Source organism: Muscardinus avellanarius (genome assembly GCF_963383645.1).
Source record: "Muscardinus avellanarius genome assembly, chromosome: 3".
NCBI lineage: Eukaryota > Metazoa > Chordata > Mammalia > Rodentia > Gliridae > Muscardinus > Muscardinus avellanarius.
The window spans coordinates 111,760,149-111,777,604 of record NC_137788.1 but is presented as its reverse complement, the minus strand read 5'-3'; the positions used below and the strand labels follow the sequence as shown (position 1 = coordinate 111,777,604).

Sequence of the window (17,456 nt, the reverse complement as noted above, 5' to 3'; positions counted from 1 at the left end):
ACATAGACAAAAAAGAAAATTTCAAATTAGATATAAATGATGAGTAAATCAAACACACATGGTAGTTTTTTTCCCTAGCATGTTATGTGATGGTATTACCTTTCTGAATATCATACATAAAATTACCAATTCCCCCCAAATTATGCTCTGTGGAATTATGGTCTTTGGTTCTCTTGATCGTGTGTGTGTGTGTGTGTGTGTGTGTGTGTGTGTGTGTGTGTGTACAATTGTGTCCAGAAAAGGATAAGAGTGGGGAATGAAGAACCTGCCCACCAGAGTCTCCATTACAAATGGGCTTTATGCTGGGTGTGGTGGTGCACGCTTGTAATGCCACATTTGGGAGGTTGAGACTGGAGGATCATGGTTCGTGGCCAGCCTCAGCTACTTAGTGAGGCCCTCTGTAACTTAGTGAGACCCTGTTTCAAAAAATAAAATAATAAAAATAGGGCAGGGGCTGTAGCTTGGAGGTCAAATGCCCCTGGGTTCCCTTCCCAGACCCGCAAATATAAGTAAATAAATACATAAATAAATAAGATGGGATTTATTAGTATTTCTTAAGCCTGGCCTCGATACACACCTATCCAGGACTCTACCACATCAGCCTTCCAGTTAAATTGCTGGAAGGCGTAATCATCTTCCAATTGCAGCTTCCAAGCTGCTAGCGCCTTGGTCAGAGAAGGGATCTTTTCATTCAGAGCCTGGATCTTGGCAGAAATCTTCTCCTTATTCTGACTTTCTTCCTGCAACACCAAAGTCAAAGGCAGAGAAAGGAAGACAAGTATACTAATGAGTGTCCAGAGCCAGAAAGGTCCATCTCTTAGTACCACAAAGAAGTTCTCACCTCTCTTACTCAAAATCAAGAATGATTGTCTTCTAGGTCTAATGCATAGATTTCCAAGTTAGTGACAGCAGCCTGGTAATAGAGGGTAACACTGGCCAGGGCAGAGACAGGTTGGTAGTAATCTTGGGTACAACTGGAAGATTTTGAATAAATAAGAGGGTGGCGGAAATTCCCAGGGAGGCACTGGGTCATTTTTTTTTTTTCTGAAAAGGGGGTGGTAAGTCTATAGTATGTTTGGGAATCAATGGTCCAGTGTAATTATTCTTTTATTAATCCTTGTCCAAGGAGGTTGTTTCCAGAATTGGGACTGTTTTGTCATGCTTGTCCACATAAATGTGACCCTCTTAGTGTAGTGAGCTTCTAAAAGGTATAAAGCCGGCTGTGTTCCAGGGTCTTCATAGGCACTCAGATCAGTGAGGCTTTGTAAGAATGACCTTGAAACACGAAAAGGGCTCTCAGATCCCAAAGGACTTTATATGTGTCCCTGATCCGTACAGGGTTAGGAGGATGTTTCTTCATATCTGGGCAAGACTCTGAGGCCAATGGCAGGGAAAAGGCCTTTGAAGCATGATGAACATCAACCACAGATTGAAGAAAAGCTCAAAGGTCTATACATAAGAACCTGAAAAAAGGCATTCCCAGAAAAGAGCAATGGAGTCGATCATTAGTTGCTGGGAATCAAAGCAACAAAAGGCACCTTAGAAGAAGAGATGGTTCCCAGCCTAGGTCTCCTCAACAGATGAATAGATTACAAAATTGTGGGAAATAAACACAATGGAATTCACTCAGCAATAAAGAAGAAGAACAAAATCATGTCATTCTTTAAAAGATGGAAAGACCTGGAGAACATTATGTTAAGTGAGATCAGCCAAGCACAGAAAGAGAAGGGACTTATGTTTTTTCTAATATGCTCGAGCTAGAGAGTTTTAGGGATACCAGAGGGACTCCAGATAATGGAGGGGAAACCTCAGCGAAGCCAGAGAGGAGGGGTAGGGGACGAAAAAGGCTGAGGTTCATTAATGGAAAAGCTACCTGCGACTATGTGTACACATTGAATATAGTACACTCAGTATCAGGAGGGAGGGAAATGGGGAAGGAGGATAGGGTACCAAGTACTGAGTGGATATATGCCATTGCCAACATGATCTACAATTTGATGTAAGACTATAATGCACTGATAAAATTACACACACACACACACACACACACACACACACACATACATATAAATATAAATTAAAAAAAGAGATGGTTCCTGTCCCTGACTGTGCTTGGGTTCCTCCCTCTGGAGTTGCTGGCTGGACCTGGAGAGCCCCGGGGAGCTCACCTTGCTCAGGATGTTTTCTCCTTGTGCACACACATTTTGCACGCGGGTCTCATGGACAGCAAAGTCATTAGTCAAGGCTTCATGTTTCTTGAGTAAGTTCTGCGTGAAAGACCAAGTCAAGATCAGAACCTCCAAGCTGGACCGTCCACCCCCGCCCGTGCTCAGGCTGCACTGATGTGGTCTGCCAGGGCGGCTCAGCTACTGTGGAAGACTGGATAAGCATTCTTTCCCTCTGGAAAAACGCTACTACATTTCTGTCTCAAAATTCTTCCCTTTTAGAAACTAGATGAGTAGATAAGGCGACCTAACTGAGGGGGTTGGGAGGGGGGAAAGGGAAATTCTCTAATGTACAAGGTACAGTCACAAACATATCAAAGTCAATCACTAAGTCAAACATGAGGAGGGAGGGGGAGAGAATGGAGTAGGAATTGGGGAAGGGCTAAATGAGTGATGTGTGCATGTATGTCTCCTTCATCTTGTACTCCATTGAGATGTACGACTACCATGCACCAACAAAAGAATTTAAAAATTGGGGAAAATTATTCTCTTTTCAAAGAGTTTAAGCATACAGGAAGAAAGATCTGGAAAACAAGAAACGTCACTGTGTCTAACTTACCATACCAGTAAGTTCTTTGTAAATTCCCAAATTTTAGGGCTATGAGTCACAGTTCTTAAAATCCTAGGAACATTATTGTTTTGTGATTATCGATCATGCTCTCAAAAGATGTTGAAATCTACATTAACTCAAGGTCACACTGAGAACCTATTCATTTTTTAAAAATGGGAACCCCAATCCTGTATTTAAAAGGATGTTTCTAAACTGTGGAACTATTGTGTCTAGTAGACACGCTAAAATATCTTCTTTGACTAAATCTCTATATTCTGGAAGATTCAATCAATGTCTTTGCAAAGAGGAATTATTTTCAAATGTAACACTGGAATTTGAGAAAATCTACCATGTAAGGAAAATCTAATCTATAGAGATAGAAGCTTGACTCCTTACACAGGTCATGAATTATTTGAGTGTGGCCTTTGGGCCTGACTGGCCCCACGATGATGGACAGGTCATTTGTATCATATGACTTTGACTTTTTCATATTTGAAAATAGGCAGAATTCTCCATAGCTCCCTCATCTCCTTCTTCCATCAGAATGATTTCAACTTTACAGGTTAAAACAAAACAAAATAAAACAATAACAAAAAAAAAAAAACAACAAAGCCGGGCATGGTGGCGCACGCTTGTAATCCCAGCATTTGGGGAGGTTGAGACAGGAGGATCGCGGTTCGCGGAAAACCTCAGCTACTTAGTGAGGCCCTCCGCAACTCAGTGAGACCCTGTTTCAAAATAAAGAATAAAAATTGGGCAGGGGGTGTAGCTCGAAGGTCAAATGCCTCTGGGTTCCATCCCCAGACCCGCAAAAACAAAACAAAACAAAACAAAAAACAGCCGGGCATGGTGGCACACACGTGTCATCCCAGCATTTAGGAGGCTCAGACAGGAGGATTGTGGTTCACAGACAGCCTCGGTTACTAAGTGAGGCTCTCTGCAACTCAGTGAGACCCTGTTTCAAAAGAAAGAATAAAGAAAAATAGGGCAGGGGGTGTAGCTCGGAGTCAAATGCCCCTGGGTTTCATCCCCAGACACACACACACACACACACACACACACACACACACCACTGACTACTTAAGGAAAGGACCCCAATCAGAGAGAGGGACATGGGTCCCCCGCCTGCTCCTCACCTGGATACTGGCCAGTGTGTCCCCAGAGTCTCCTCGGGCCGCCAATGCTTCCTTCTCGCTGATCCAAGCCTCCTCTTCCTCCACGTTCTCCATAAACTGCAGGAACGCTAGCGACTCCTCCAGCTGCAGCCCTCTGTGGGGCGGTTAGAGGAGGAACTTGTGAGCAGTGAATACCGCCAGGCGTCCGGCCTCATCCAGGCAGACCGGCTGCTTCTCTTAGGCAGTGGGAAGTTGAACTGGGTCAGCACTTGTGCCAACCCGCACCTACGTTCAGTGGCTTGGTTCGCAATGCGCATGAAGCAGAGCAGACCCCCCCAGACCTCAGGAGGCTGGTTCTGGGCATTGCCTGCTCTCTAGGAACCTTGCAGAAGTAAGGTAGAGCTGCCCTAATGAAGGGAGATGCTGAGACTTCTTCCCTGGGGGCCATTAGCAGTGAGGCACCATCCCTACCTTGACCTCTGCCTTTCTTCTGTGTGGGCAGTGGTTCTGGGGGATGAACCCAGGGGACACCACCACTGAGCTCCACACCAGCCCTAATTTATTTTGATTCTGAAACAGAGTCTCGCTAAGTTGCTGAGACTCACCTCAAACCTCCAGTCCTTCTGTCTCAGCATCTTGAGTACTGGGATTACAGGTATGCACCGCCACATAGACTTTTTTTTTTTTTAATTTTGAAACTGGGTCTTGCTTAGTTGTTGACTTCAAATCTGCGATCTTCCTGTCTCAGTCTCCCAAGTACTGAGACTACAGGTGTGCGACACCACACCTGGCCCATTTTATGTCTTCTAATAAAATGAAAGTACAGTAAAGCTAGGCACTCCCTTTTATTCTCCAGGAAGAAATGTCTTTCTATACCAACAAGCAAGGGATTATAGACAAAAATTGTTGCATGTGGTCTATGGCTGCAAAGGAGAAAATACTCCTTCACTCTTTCATTACTAAGGGATGTGCATGGGATTAAAACTGGGAGCCGGGGATGGTGGCGCACACCTCTAATCCCCGCGCCTGGGAGGCTGAGACAGGAGGATCACACAGATTCGAAGCCAGCCTCAGCTACTGAGTATGGCTCTCAGCAACTTAGTGAGACCGTTTCCAAATAAGATATAAAATAGGTCTGAGAGTTAGCACAGAGGTAGAAAGCCCCTGGGTTCCATCCCCAGTACCACACACACACACACACACACACACACACACAACCAAAACCAAAACCAAAAACAACCAAACAAACACAAACTAGGGGACAGCAGCCAGGTATGGTGGCACAGACCTATAATCCAGTGCTTGGGAAATTAAGACAGGTGGATCGCAGGTTCAAGTCCAGCCTCAGCAATGTAGCAGGACTAGTGATATCTGTAGGGGTGTAATTTGGAGGTCAGATACCCCTGAGTTCAATTCCTAGGGTCTGTCTGTCTCTACTTCTTTTCTTCTCCTCTTTTCTTTCTCTCCTCTTTCTCTCTCTCTCCTCTCTCTCTCTCTCTCTCTCTCTCTCACACACACACACACACACACAAACACACACACAAACACACACCAAAAAACAAAGCAAAACAAAAAAAAAAAACCTAGCAAACAAATTCGAGGAGAATTGGGAATACAAGGTAAAATTCACGAGGGGCTCATGCCTGGAGTGAAGTCTGATGCATGCAGGAGAATGAACTGGACCCGCAGCTGCCTGTGAGCGCTGGAGAAGGCGCTTGCAGAGCAGAGGTGGAAGGGCTTCTGCTTGGGCTCAGTGGGAACTTCCTGGAGGGGCCTGTGTTGAGCAGGGACTCGCAGACCTCCAGGGTGAGCCCACAACAGGAGCAGGACTTTGGCCTCCCTAATTCCCTCTGCACCCCCAGGGCCCAGGAACATCCCTGGCCTTCTGTCCCCGCTCACCGAGCCTTGGCCAGCTCCTTGAGCTTCTCCCAGTGTTGCACGAACTGGGCTAGCCGCTGCTGGATCTCCTCCTGACCCACAGCCGCCTTGTCTCCCAGCCTCTCCGCCATGCTCAGAACATTCTGGAGAAGAGACCCCATCCATGTCGGATCACCCATAATCTTTCCTCTCCGGCCACAGCCCTGTCTAGCCCAGAACATTTACAAAGCCCAGGGGGCTGGAGGTGAGAGCTGTAGCCCAATCTAGCGTGCTAACCTTTCCCAGACACGTCAGCAAACATGTCTGCGTGCTCCCTAAGCTGCTGCCCATGATCTACTTTGTGGGTTTTTCGTGGTGGCACGAGGTTTCTGCTATCAGCTCAGAACCCGTGTCCCCATAAGGTTCAGGTATGGCTTTCCCAGATGTCCTGACTTGCAACTCCATTGCCAGGGCCTGCCTAACACGGCTACAAGAGTTTTGTCCAGGGAAGAGCGGGGCTTCCTGTCTAGAATCCTGCTACAGGGAGAAGACACAGGAGCACGAGAAAAAATTTGATGGTTAGCCAAGCGTGGTAGTGCGCGCTTGTAATCTCAGCATTTGGGAGGCTGAGACAGGAGGATCGTGGTTCACACCCAGCCTCAGCTAATACTTAGTGAGGCCCTTTGCAACTCAGTGAGACCCTGTTTCAAAATAAAGAAGAAAAATAGGGCTGGGGATGTAGCTCGGAGGTAGAATGCCCCTGGGTTCCATCCCCAGTAATGAAAAAAAAACCAACAACAACTAACAACAACAATAAAAACCTTGATGACTCACTTTCTGAGGCCTGGCACACCACTTGCACGTTTTGTGGAACACACTTAACTCTAGCAGCAGGCCCTGCTTTCTGTCTCCTCTGGTCTGACACCCATGCCTACCTACCTGGACTGCAGGTTCATGAGCCACCAGCTCCCCCTCCAGGCGCCTGTGTTTCCTCAGCAAGTTCTGAACGCCCTGCAGATCCCTCCCCAGGTCCGAGGAGCTCACTTGCACTAGCTTCCCCCTGGAACCAAGGCGGGAGGGAGAGGCAGTTTAGAATGCGGATGTCGAGGTCACCTAAGAGCAACGGGTACGTGAGCGTGGGAGGTGGTGGTTTCTGGAACACTCTGTGCAGCTAGCCAGTGAGATGACTTGGTAAAGCTTTCAGTAGGACGTTAGACCTGTACTAGTGCTAATCTAAGGAACATCCTGATGTCCCCCATGTGTCTGCCTGTGAACACCTATCCCACTGACGGTCTGCTTTTATATCTCCTCTGCTTGAGAACATACAATCATGCTTCTCTTTGCGAAGACAGAGAGGGAGAGGGAGAAGGAGAGAGAGACAGAGACAGAGAGAGACACACAGAGAAAGAGAAAATGATATATAACTATCATGGCATTTATTATTTTTGTGTCTTTGTTGGTGCGTTAGAGTCCCACATCATAATGTCAATCATGTTGACAATGACACATACACCCTCTTGGTGCTCCCTCTCCATTTTCCTCCCTCCCAATATGGAGTACTCAGATTGACGTTGGTATATCTTCATATGTATACAAGTAGTCTGTGGTAGTATTTCTGTTAATTAACCTGTCTTCCTCCTCCCCACCCTTAGATCTCCTCCCTGGCTCCCCTGAGGTTTCTCCTCATCATCCGGAGTCGCCTTGTATCCCAGTTACTCCTGTCCTGCACATATTAAAGAAAACATATGACCCTTCACTCTCTTGTGATTGGCGAATCTCACCTAACATAATATTCTCCAGGTCCTTCCATTTTCTTGCAATTGATGTAATTTTATTTTTCCTTATTGCTGAGTAAAATTCCATTGTGTGTCTTTCCCATAATTTTGTAATCTGTTCATCTGTTGATGGAGACCTAGGTTGGTTCCATAGTTTGGCTATTGTGAATTGTACTATGAACATGGGTATGCAGACGTTACTATAGTTCTCTGGTTTCAACCCCTTTGAAAGGTACCCAGGAGTGGTGTAGCCGGATCCTATGGTGGGTCCGTTCCCAGTTTTCTAAGGAATCTCCACACTGATCTCCACAGTGGCTGAAGTAGTTTTCAATCCCAACAGTGTAGAAGAGTGTCTATTTCCCCACAGCCTCTCCAACATTTCCTATTTGACTTGTTGATGCCATTCTGATTGGGGTTAGAGAGAATCTCAGTGTAGTTTTTGGAATTGTATCTCCCTGATTGCTAATAATGTTGAGCATTTTTTTTTCATGTATGTTTTGGCCATTTGAATCTCCTCTTTTGTGAAATGTCTATTCCCTCGATCTTAGCCAAAAGGCCAAGAAGCGATGTGAAATGTCTATTCAGTGTAGCTGCCCATTTCTTGATTGGTTGGTTTATTTGTCTTTCTAGTGTAAAGGTTTTTAAGTTCTTTGTAGATTCTAGATATGAGACCTCTGTCAGAGGAGTCTTCTCCCATTCTGTAGGCTTTCTCTTTAAACTCTTGATGGTTTCCTTTGATGAGCAGAAGCTTTTTAGGCCGATGGCATCCCACTTATTAATTCTTGTTTTAGTTTCCTGAGCTTTGCGGGTCCTACTGAGGAAGTTTCTAACTGTGCCTCTATGTTGGAGTTTGAATTTACTATTTTTGTCTGTTCATTTCAATAATAAATTTAGGTGTCACAGGAGTTGAAACGGCTACCAGTGTGAAATGTCTGAATATCTCCATGAAGCACAAAGACTGGACACAGAAAGAATAATTCTAGATGGGCGGATTTGCGCACTCCTGGAATCCCAGTCGTTGGGAGGCTGAGAGGAGGATCACGGGTTCAAGACCAGCCTCAGCAACATAGCAAGACTTTCCACAACCTAGAAGGACCGTGCTTCAAAATTAAAAATATATAAATAAAAAGGGCTGGGGATGTAGCTCAGAGATAGAATGCGCAACTCCTAGTATTAAGGAAGAAGGAAGGAGGGGAGGAAGAGAGGAAGGAAGGGAGGGAGGGAAGAAGGCGGGAGGGAGACATTGTTCTGAGCCGGGTAAGCTGTTGATGCGCAGCTTCCCTGTGAGTGCCCTACATTCTATGAACTCTGGTGAACACACTTGCATAGCTCTACATTTTGTTTGCAGCACATATATGAACAGCTTTCTGCGTCCTACTCCCTTGCCTTTGGATAAAAAAAATAATAAAAATTTTAATTTTCGGTGGAGGTAAAACATGATTAAAAAGCAAGGCCACCTTCAGGGAACACCTGGTTTCCTTTTAGCACGGTGGGGCGGCGTCGGCGGGGCTGTGGTCTGCGCTCTCGGGGAGTCCGTACCCTGTGAGTTGGTGATACGTACTCTATCCAGGACTCCTCGTCATCCAGGTCCTGGAAGAACTGGAACAAGGCAAAGGCCTCTTTTAGCTTCTCGTGGTGCGCGGCTGCCAGCTTCTGGACATTCTCAAAGCGCAGGTTGATATTATCCCTTTTCTCTGTGATCTGGTCGATGTTGAAAGTTCCGCTGGCGAGCAGATCCATGGCCAAGTCATTCAGGTCCTTGAGTGCGTCCTGAAAATCCAGGGTGCTCAATGAATGGGAGAGGCTGTGATCTCTGCTGGGTCTGCTTCAAAGACTAGGCCACACAGATTGCTTCTGAGCTGGGCGTGGTGGTGCAGGCCTGTCAACCTAGTCCTTGGGAGGCTGAGACGGGGGCATCATGAGGGGGAGACTAGCCTCAGCAACTTAGGGAGATTCTGCCTTAAAATAAGAAATTAAGGAACTGGGGAAGGGCTAAACAAGTGATGTATGTATGTATGCCTCTACCATCTTGTACTCCATTAAGATGTGTGACTACAATGCACCAATAAAAAATCAAATTAAAAAAATAAGCCAGGTGTGGTGTCACACGCTTGTAATCCCAGTGCTTGGAAGGCGGAGACAGGAGGATGGCACAGGTTCGAAGCCAGCCGCACTGGCTTAAGAGACCCTGTTTCCAAATAAAAAAGTATAAAAATAGGTATTGGGAGTGTAACCCAGAGGTAGAAGGGTTTCCAGGAACCCCAGTACCACCAATAAATAAATAAATAAATAAATAAATAAATAAATAAATAAAGCTGGGTGTGGTGGCGCACACTTGTAATCCCAGGATTCAGGAGGCTGAAACAGGAGGATCGTGGTTCATGACCGGCCTCAGCTACTTAGTGAGGCTCTGTTTCAAAATAAAGAATAAAAAATAGGGCTGGGGGTGTAACTCAGAGGTAGAATGCCTCTGGGGGTTTGATTCCCCAGTTTCACAAATAAAAAAAAGAATAAAAAATAGGGCTGGGGGTGTAGCTCAGAGGTAGAATGTCCCTGGGGTTCCATCCCTAGTACTGCATAAAAAATAAAATAAATAAATAAATAAATAAATAAGACTGAGACAGGAGGATGAAGGTTTGTGGCCAGCCTTAGCTACTTAGTGAGGCCTTTGCAACCCAGTGAGACCCTGCTTCAAAATAAAGAATAAAAAATAGGGCTGGGGGTGTAGCTCAAAGGTAGAATGCCCCTGGGTTCCATCCCAGTACTGAAAAAAAAAAAAAAAAAAAGAGAACAGCGTTGATGGAATACACTAGTATTTTATGCAAATTAGTGATGTATATAAATATATATAATATATACATATATATATTATTTTTTTTTTGCAGTACTGGAGCTGGAACCCAGGGGCATCCTACCTCCGAGCTACACCCCCAGCCCCATTTTTTATTCTTTATTTTGAAATAGGGTCTCACTGAGTTGCAAAGAGCCTCACTCCCAAATGCTGGTATTAAAAGTTTCATATCTGCTGTAAGCGGTGGCCTTCCAGCTACTCACCTCTCGCGCCAGCATCTCTGTTTCCAGCAGCTGATGTTTCTTGAGCAGGTTTCCTGCCGAAGCCAAGTCCCTGGCTTGATCTTTCATGGCCAGCAGCGTCTCTGCCTGGGAACAGAAACAAAATAGATAGAGCTGGTAGAAGAAAACTATGACCAAGGGGAGTAAGGCTTCCCACCCCTGCCTGTAAGCGCTCCCCCAGAGGCATCAAGGGCACCGCGCATGCGTGGACGCATTTACTGGGCAGGTATCCTGTAAGCCTGTGTTCATTACCTCTGAGAGCCAGAAGTCAAAGTCCCGGATGCTGGTGTTGAACCTTTGCTGGCGACTAGCTTCGTTGAGCTTCTGCCCTTTATCTGTGGTCCTCTCCAGGAGGTAGTCCCAGCGGTCCTTCAGTTCCTTTAGTTGCTCCTAAATGAAAGATAGTGAGGGCTCACTGTGGTCTTTGGGACCCTGAGTCCTGTGACAACTTGACAGGGAAATGTGGGGAGGTTCTAGATGGCAGGGTTAGTCACAATTTGCTGCTACTCAAATGCCCTACATTTAAAACTCATTAGTCTTCACCTGGGCAAAAAGTAAAATGTGTTGGAAAAAGAAAAGTTTGAGCTGGGTGTGGTGGCGCAGGCTTGTAATCCCAGCATTAGACCAGAGGATCGTGGTTCGCAGACAGCTTCAGCTACTTAGTGAGGCCCTTTGCAACACAGTGAGACCCTTTTTCAAAAAAAAGTAAAAAGACTAAAAAATAGGGCTGGGAGTGTAGTTTGGAAATAGAATGTCCCTAGGTTCTATCCCCAGGACAAAAAAAAAAGAAAAAGAAAAAGTTGGAAGTAGCCAGGTATGATGGTGCGCCCCTGTGGTCCCTTGGGAGGCTGAGATGGGAGGATCACAGGTTCGAGGCCAGCCTTGGCAAAATAAGAATATTATAGTAATATATGGATATCCATGTTTATACCAGCACAATTCTTTACAGACAAATTATGGAACCAACCTATATCTTTATCAACAAGAGAGCAATTTACAAAATACTCAGCAATAAAGAAGAATAAAATTATGTCATTTGCAGGAAAATGGATGGACTTGGAGAATATTATGTTAGGTGAGATTAGCCAGTCTCAGAAAGTGAAAGGCCATATATTTCCTCTCATATGTGGCAGCTAGGGAGTCATCATGATACTAGAGGGCTTTTAGGTAATGGAGGAGAAACTCCAGCAGAGCCAGTGAGGTGGGCTGGGGAGGGAGGGAGAGAGGGAGGACTGATGAAAGAGCTACTTCCTCCCGCATTCCGTGCAAATGTGAAAATGATAATTCTCACTTCCTGTATGGGGAAGGGGAGGAGGGAGGAGGGGAAGGGGTGGAGCTGGGGCAAAGCTCACCAAGTGCTGTGTGCTCGGTGTCATTATCAACATAGTTTACATTATGATGTGAGACGGTAATGCACCAATAAAGGTAAAGAAATCAAATGACATAGGGTTGGGCGTGCTGCTCAGAGGTGGAATGCCCCTAGGTTCAGAGCCAAGGGATGGGGAAGAAGAGAAAACGGAATAATAATAATAATTAGAAGGAGGAGAAGGAGCTTGAGGAGCAGGAGGAGGAGAAGAGGAAGAAGAAGAAGAAGAAGAAGAAGAAGAAGAAGAAGAAGAAGAAGAAGAAGAAGAAGAAGAAGAAGAAGAAGAAGAGCAACAACAACAACAACAACAACTACTACTACTACTACTACTATGAGCAAAAATAAACAGAAAGGAGGAGTTTGAGAACAGTGGCTGAGCTGCTTGCGGGCCTGGCATCCAAGCTCAGAAGGTAGTCACAGAAGGGATAGAGAGGTAAACAAGCCTGGGAAGACGGGGTGATGGTGGCAAAGGCTTCCTTGCAGTCCCGGGACGGAGCGTGATGGGAGCTGTATAGCCTGAGATTTCTTCCTTGCGTAAGGACCAGAGGGAAGCAAACCGACCATGGAACACAGGCTGCGTCCCACCCCAGGACACTGAGGAGCACCGAGGTCTCCGCACGCCCCCTGGGCCCAGCGCGCACACCAAGCACAGCTTTACCTCCACGGCATCTTCTCTGCCATCACACGCCTTCCGCTCAATCAGAGACTTCCCCAGGCCGATGACTCCTGCCACCTGCTCAGCCCGGCCGTTGACCTCGTTCTCGAAGGTCTGGTGCTTGAGGTATTTCCTCTGAAGGCAAAGCATAATAACCTCGCTGACACTCTCGGGCAGGGAAGCGGGGTGAGGTGCCCCTGCCTGCAAGCGGGGGCTACGATTTCTGTTGTGACCAAGGTGTTAAAGGAGCATCTCAGCTCAGCCTCCGCATCCCCGAGGAGGGCAGGAGGGCAGGCACCATGGCCTCCATGAGGAGTGTCCAGGACGGGGCCCACCTCCCCACTGCAGACGTGCCTGGATGTTGGTGGGGTCTTTGTAGGACTCGTCGCAGGCTGTGGAGAGCATCTCCTCGATCCACTCTCTCAGCTCCTCCAAGTCGTGATTGAACTTCTTCAGATCCGCGAAGTCTCCCAGTTTTGTCTGTTCTGCAACCAGCTGTGCTTTGAGAGCCTCCCACCTGGAGGAGGGGCCATTTCACCCTCTGATCTCTGCCCTCTGCCCTTTGCCCTCTCCCTTGCCATTGCCCAGCTTGTCCTCTCTCTTCCTCACAGCCACATTACTTCCAGGAGAGAATGTGATGCTCATGGGAGGTCATGCCTAAGGGCCTCCCCATCTGGATCAGAAAGCTTCCTAAGATGTCAGGATAGGTGACGGCGTCTACAAAGCCGAGGTCTCGGGGCGTCCCCCCATCCTGACACTAGCAAAGAGGCCGCGGGCCAGGTCTTCCTGCCCCTGTTGCAGCAGGCCTGACCTGTCCAGAACCTGCTGGAGCCGAGCCGCAATCTGCTCCTTGGCGTAGTGGTCATCAGCGATGAGCCGGTCAGCAAAATGTTTTAGATCGGTGATTTTCTCTTCCTGGATAAAGGAAAATCAAAGCAGCCTGGAGATTAGCCCCTTGGTACACACCCAGACTCCCTCCTAGAGAAGAACAGGGAGGTTCTCGGAGGCCTTAGGGGACAGCTCCAGGACCTGAGGAGGTAGTTTTCAACTCAGCAAGAAATATCTAACGATTGTACTGACACATGCCACCAGGCATAGTACTGATTCCCTGAAGAGCCGGCACATCTCATGGCTGGTGCAGAGGGCAACATCTGCGTTGGGTGGGAAGCTAAAATTGAGAGGGCATCAAGTCCATTTCAACCCTACTATTTGGATTTTAGAATGGTGAACCTAAGAAAGTCCAGTGATTCAGGTAAGACAAGCTGAAGACTGCATGGCTGTCTTGAGAAGCAAATATCAATAAAAATATTTATAAATCATAGCACCAGAGGTACAGGACTTCTGCTGTGGGTGCGAGCAGTCATAACCAGGACGTTGGTGTTGGTTGTTATTACCTGGGCCTGGATTGCCTTGTCCAAGTCCTCACGTTTCTTCATCAAAGCCTCCAGGCTACTTAAGGAATCTCTGTCGTCTGACCTGAGGGAACTCTCTCGTGCCACCATCCAGCTCTCAAGCTGCTCACAGTTCCCTTGGAACAACTACGGGGGCGAGAGTGGAGGCAGGTGGTACATTTATTCCAGGTAGGTAGAGGAAATGCTCATAGCCCCCCACCCCCACCCCACCGTGATGCTACACAGAATCCTGCGGGGTGAGTACAGCCTTGCAAGAAACAGTCAAGACAATGAGTCTTAGCGCTATTGAAACTTTCTCTATCCTGAGAACTAACTTACTTCCTTCACTCCCTCCCTCTCTCTTTGGGTATGAATTGGGGGATTGAACCCATGGACATTTTACTTTGAAGCCCTATTTTACACCCCAGCCCCATTTTCATTTGGAAACAGGGTCTCACTAAGTTATAGAGGGTCTCCCTAAATTGCTGGGCTGGCTGCAAAGCTGGCATCCTCCTGTCTCAGCGTCCTCAGTCCTGGGATTACAGGCGTGCACCATCACGCCTGGCTTCTCTTTATATTTTTGCATTAAGTTGTACCCTATTTTGGGGAGCTATTTCCTCTATCCTATGTCAAGTGGATACTAAGCAGCTGTTTATTTAGGTCTCAGCTGCACATTATCCATAGAGGTCCTTGTCCCTCAAAAGCTGTACTCTCTCTTCCTCTTTAGTCTCAAGCATCGATACATTTTTTGTTTTGTTTTGTTTTTCTCTTTTTTTGCAGTACTGGGGATGGAACCCAGGGACATTCTACCTCTGAGCTATACCTCCCTATTTTTATTCTCTATTTTCAGACCTCTGCATGTTTCTTTCTTTCTTTCTTTTTTCTTTTTTTTCTTTTTTTTTTTTTTTTGGTGGTGCTAGGGATGGAATCCAGGGGCCTTCTACCTTCGGGCTACACTCTCAGACCTATTTTATCTTTTATTTGGAAACAGGGTCTCATTAAGCCAGCTGAGGCTGGCTTCGAACCTGCATGATCCTCCTGTCTCAGCCTCCCAAGCACGGGGATTACAAGCATGCGCCACCATGCCCGGCTTTTATTCTCTATTTTGAAACAGGGTCTCACTAAGTTGCAAAGGGCCTCACTAAGTAGCTAAGGCTGTCCGCGAACTGCGATTCAGCCTCCCAAATGCTGGGATTACAAGTGCACTCCATCATAGCTGGCTACATTTTTTGTTTTATCGATAATCATCTTCTGTATTAGGAGGGCCTGTGCTACATGTCTAATTTTACTTCTTGCAAAAGGGAGAAACTCTATCTTACCCATCTTTTTGGTGGCAGGCCTGCACATACATGATACTCAATGAAAATCAACCACTCCCTTAATTAATCAATAAGTAGCAGCCACCACGCTTTATGTCCAGCTCTGACCTCCACCTTTTTTTGTCTCTTCTAACAGGGCTAAGAGCAGAGACTCCAAAGGCCACTCTCAAAGCAGAGCACCACAGCAGATAACTAAGAGAAGCCGTGTCTCCGTCACAGAAGGTCTAGAGTGTGGCGTGCCTGTCACAACCATATAAAACCGCTTCCCAGGAGCAGACTGACACTGGACCCGCTTAACTCCTGGCTCATTGGCTGTACCTGCAACTCCAGGCATTGGTCTAGAATCTTCTTGCGCTGCTCCCAAGCCTTTTCCAAATCATTTCTCTTTAGTTTAATAGCTTGAAGCTTATTTTCAATTTTAGGGCTATCACGGTGCACGTTATCTATAAGTTCTGTGCCGAAGTCCTCCAAGGCTTGGAACGTGGGGGCCTCTGCCTCCATCTCGGCGCGATGCTCCTGGGGGAGGACAGGGAACAGGAGTGGTGAGCTTGTAGATGCTGGGGAGCTCCCAGCCAACCGCTCACAGGTCCTATGGTCGTACCCCGTGTCGCTCCAGCAGGATCTCCGTGCCAGTTAAGTCCTCGGCCAGCTCCTGCGATGACACCATGCCACCAAGGCCACTCATCCAGTTCTCTAGGTCCCTAGAGAAACGGGGTCCACAGGAAAACCTTGCCACCTGCTGCACGGATGTCTGATCCGTGGCTTTCCCTTCTCTAGACAATATGGCTAGAATAACCTCTCCTGTCTGGTGTTCTACGCTTCTGTGTTCTACAGGGTTTGTTGTTCTTGCTGTATTAATTATAGATACCCTTGCACTGGAAAAAAACCCTTCATATATACATATATATATATATATACACACACACACACACATACAGAGAGAGAGATAATATAGGTAAATAGATATAAAAGAGATATATAGATACATTAAAAGATATATATTGTTTTTTAATTATATACATATTATTTATACATATAACATATTATATATAATAATAACAACATATAATATTATATAACAACACACATTATATTATATATAATAACATACATTATCATATAATATTATATATAATAACACACATTATAACATACACACACACACACACACACACATATATATCTTTTAATTCCTGAAGCAGTCCTGTGGAGAATTCTGGGAATCCTTTGGTCACAATTTCCTGCCTGGAGAAGGTTAGCCAGTCACTGATGTGATGTAACCTAAAGGTCTGAACCAGAGCCCAGAGCTTTGGAGTCCTGGACTTGCACGTATTCTATGACTCTAGTTGGTTCCTGTCCCTTTAAGTGGTTTCTGGGGTTTAAAGAAATATCTTATCTCCAAAGATTTATCTTCCTTAGAAAGGAAGACTCTAACTCCTGATGGAGCCACTGCTAGATGATCCACTCTTTGCAGAAGCTATGTAGATGGCCCAGGTGGCCAGGTTCCTAAAACAGCAGTATTTTACGGCTTCACATAATGAACCTGGCATTTCTGGGCCTCACCCAGAGATGAGATAGAGTAGGGCCTTCCAAACCAGGCTGTGAGAAGCCCTATACCTAGACGGCCCCAGAGGCTCTGCCTGGGGGCAGATGTAAGATTGCCTACCTTCCTGGTGGGCGTTTACCTCTCCAATCTTACCCGGCTTTGCTGAGAAACAGGTAGAACTTCTGGGCCTCGCTCAGGTTCTCCTTGCGGTCCTCTGTGAGCACCTGCAGGTCATCCCAGGCCTGGTTGAGCTCGGTGCGCTGTCTCTGCAGGTCTTCGGTGGCATCTGGGTGTGACTCGCTAAGCTGCTCGGCTGTGTCTCCCAACATGATCACCTGGGGAGGGCCAAGAGCTCTGATAGCCATCCATGGCAGCACCTGAATCTTGGCAAATGAGAGTCCCGGTCCTGGTGTTCACCTCCCCAAGTAGACACCAGGGATGTGCCTTCGTATCTTAGTAACTCATGAAACCACATCAACCTGTGAGTTCACAGGGACACTCTCCGAAGTAGCCAGAATTGACCTTACTGTTCTTTTAAAAGTAGATGTTGTGGGACAAGTGCAAGTAAAGATGGTTTAACGACTC

The 17,456-nt window shown here is 46.5% G+C and overlaps 1 protein-coding gene across 1 annotated transcript in view; it reads right to left on the bottom strand.

Annotated features, from left to right (window-relative positions):
* The window catches only part of SPTA1 (spectrin alpha, erythrocytic 1), a gene marked incomplete at both ends in the record, with an annotated part of 76,700 nt that overhangs the window by 18,495 nt on the left and 40,749 nt on the right, over positions 1 to 17,456 (bottom strand). Inside the window, 15 exons of the mRNA XM_080691972.1 lie at positions 578 to 740; positions 2,169 to 2,267; positions 3,912 to 4,044; positions 5,790 to 5,911; positions 6,687 to 6,807; positions 9,084 to 9,292; positions 10,577 to 10,681; positions 10,847 to 10,984; positions 12,619 to 12,750; positions 12,970 to 13,132; positions 13,427 to 13,530; positions 14,010 to 14,153; positions 15,644 to 15,841; positions 15,927 to 16,026; positions 17,025 to 17,206. Coding sequence (XP_080548098.1) covers positions 578 to 740; positions 2,169 to 2,267; positions 3,912 to 4,044; positions 5,790 to 5,911; positions 6,687 to 6,807; positions 9,084 to 9,292; positions 10,577 to 10,681; positions 10,847 to 10,984; positions 12,619 to 12,750; positions 12,970 to 13,132; positions 13,427 to 13,530; positions 14,010 to 14,153; positions 15,644 to 15,841; positions 15,927 to 16,026; positions 17,025 to 17,206 — 2,113 coding nt within the window. The remainder of the gene's footprint in view (positions 1 to 577; positions 741 to 2,168; positions 2,268 to 3,911; positions 4,045 to 5,789; positions 5,912 to 6,686; positions 6,808 to 9,083; positions 9,293 to 10,576; positions 10,682 to 10,846; positions 10,985 to 12,618; positions 12,751 to 12,969; positions 13,133 to 13,426; positions 13,531 to 14,009; positions 14,154 to 15,643; positions 15,842 to 15,926; positions 16,027 to 17,024; positions 17,207 to 17,456) is intronic.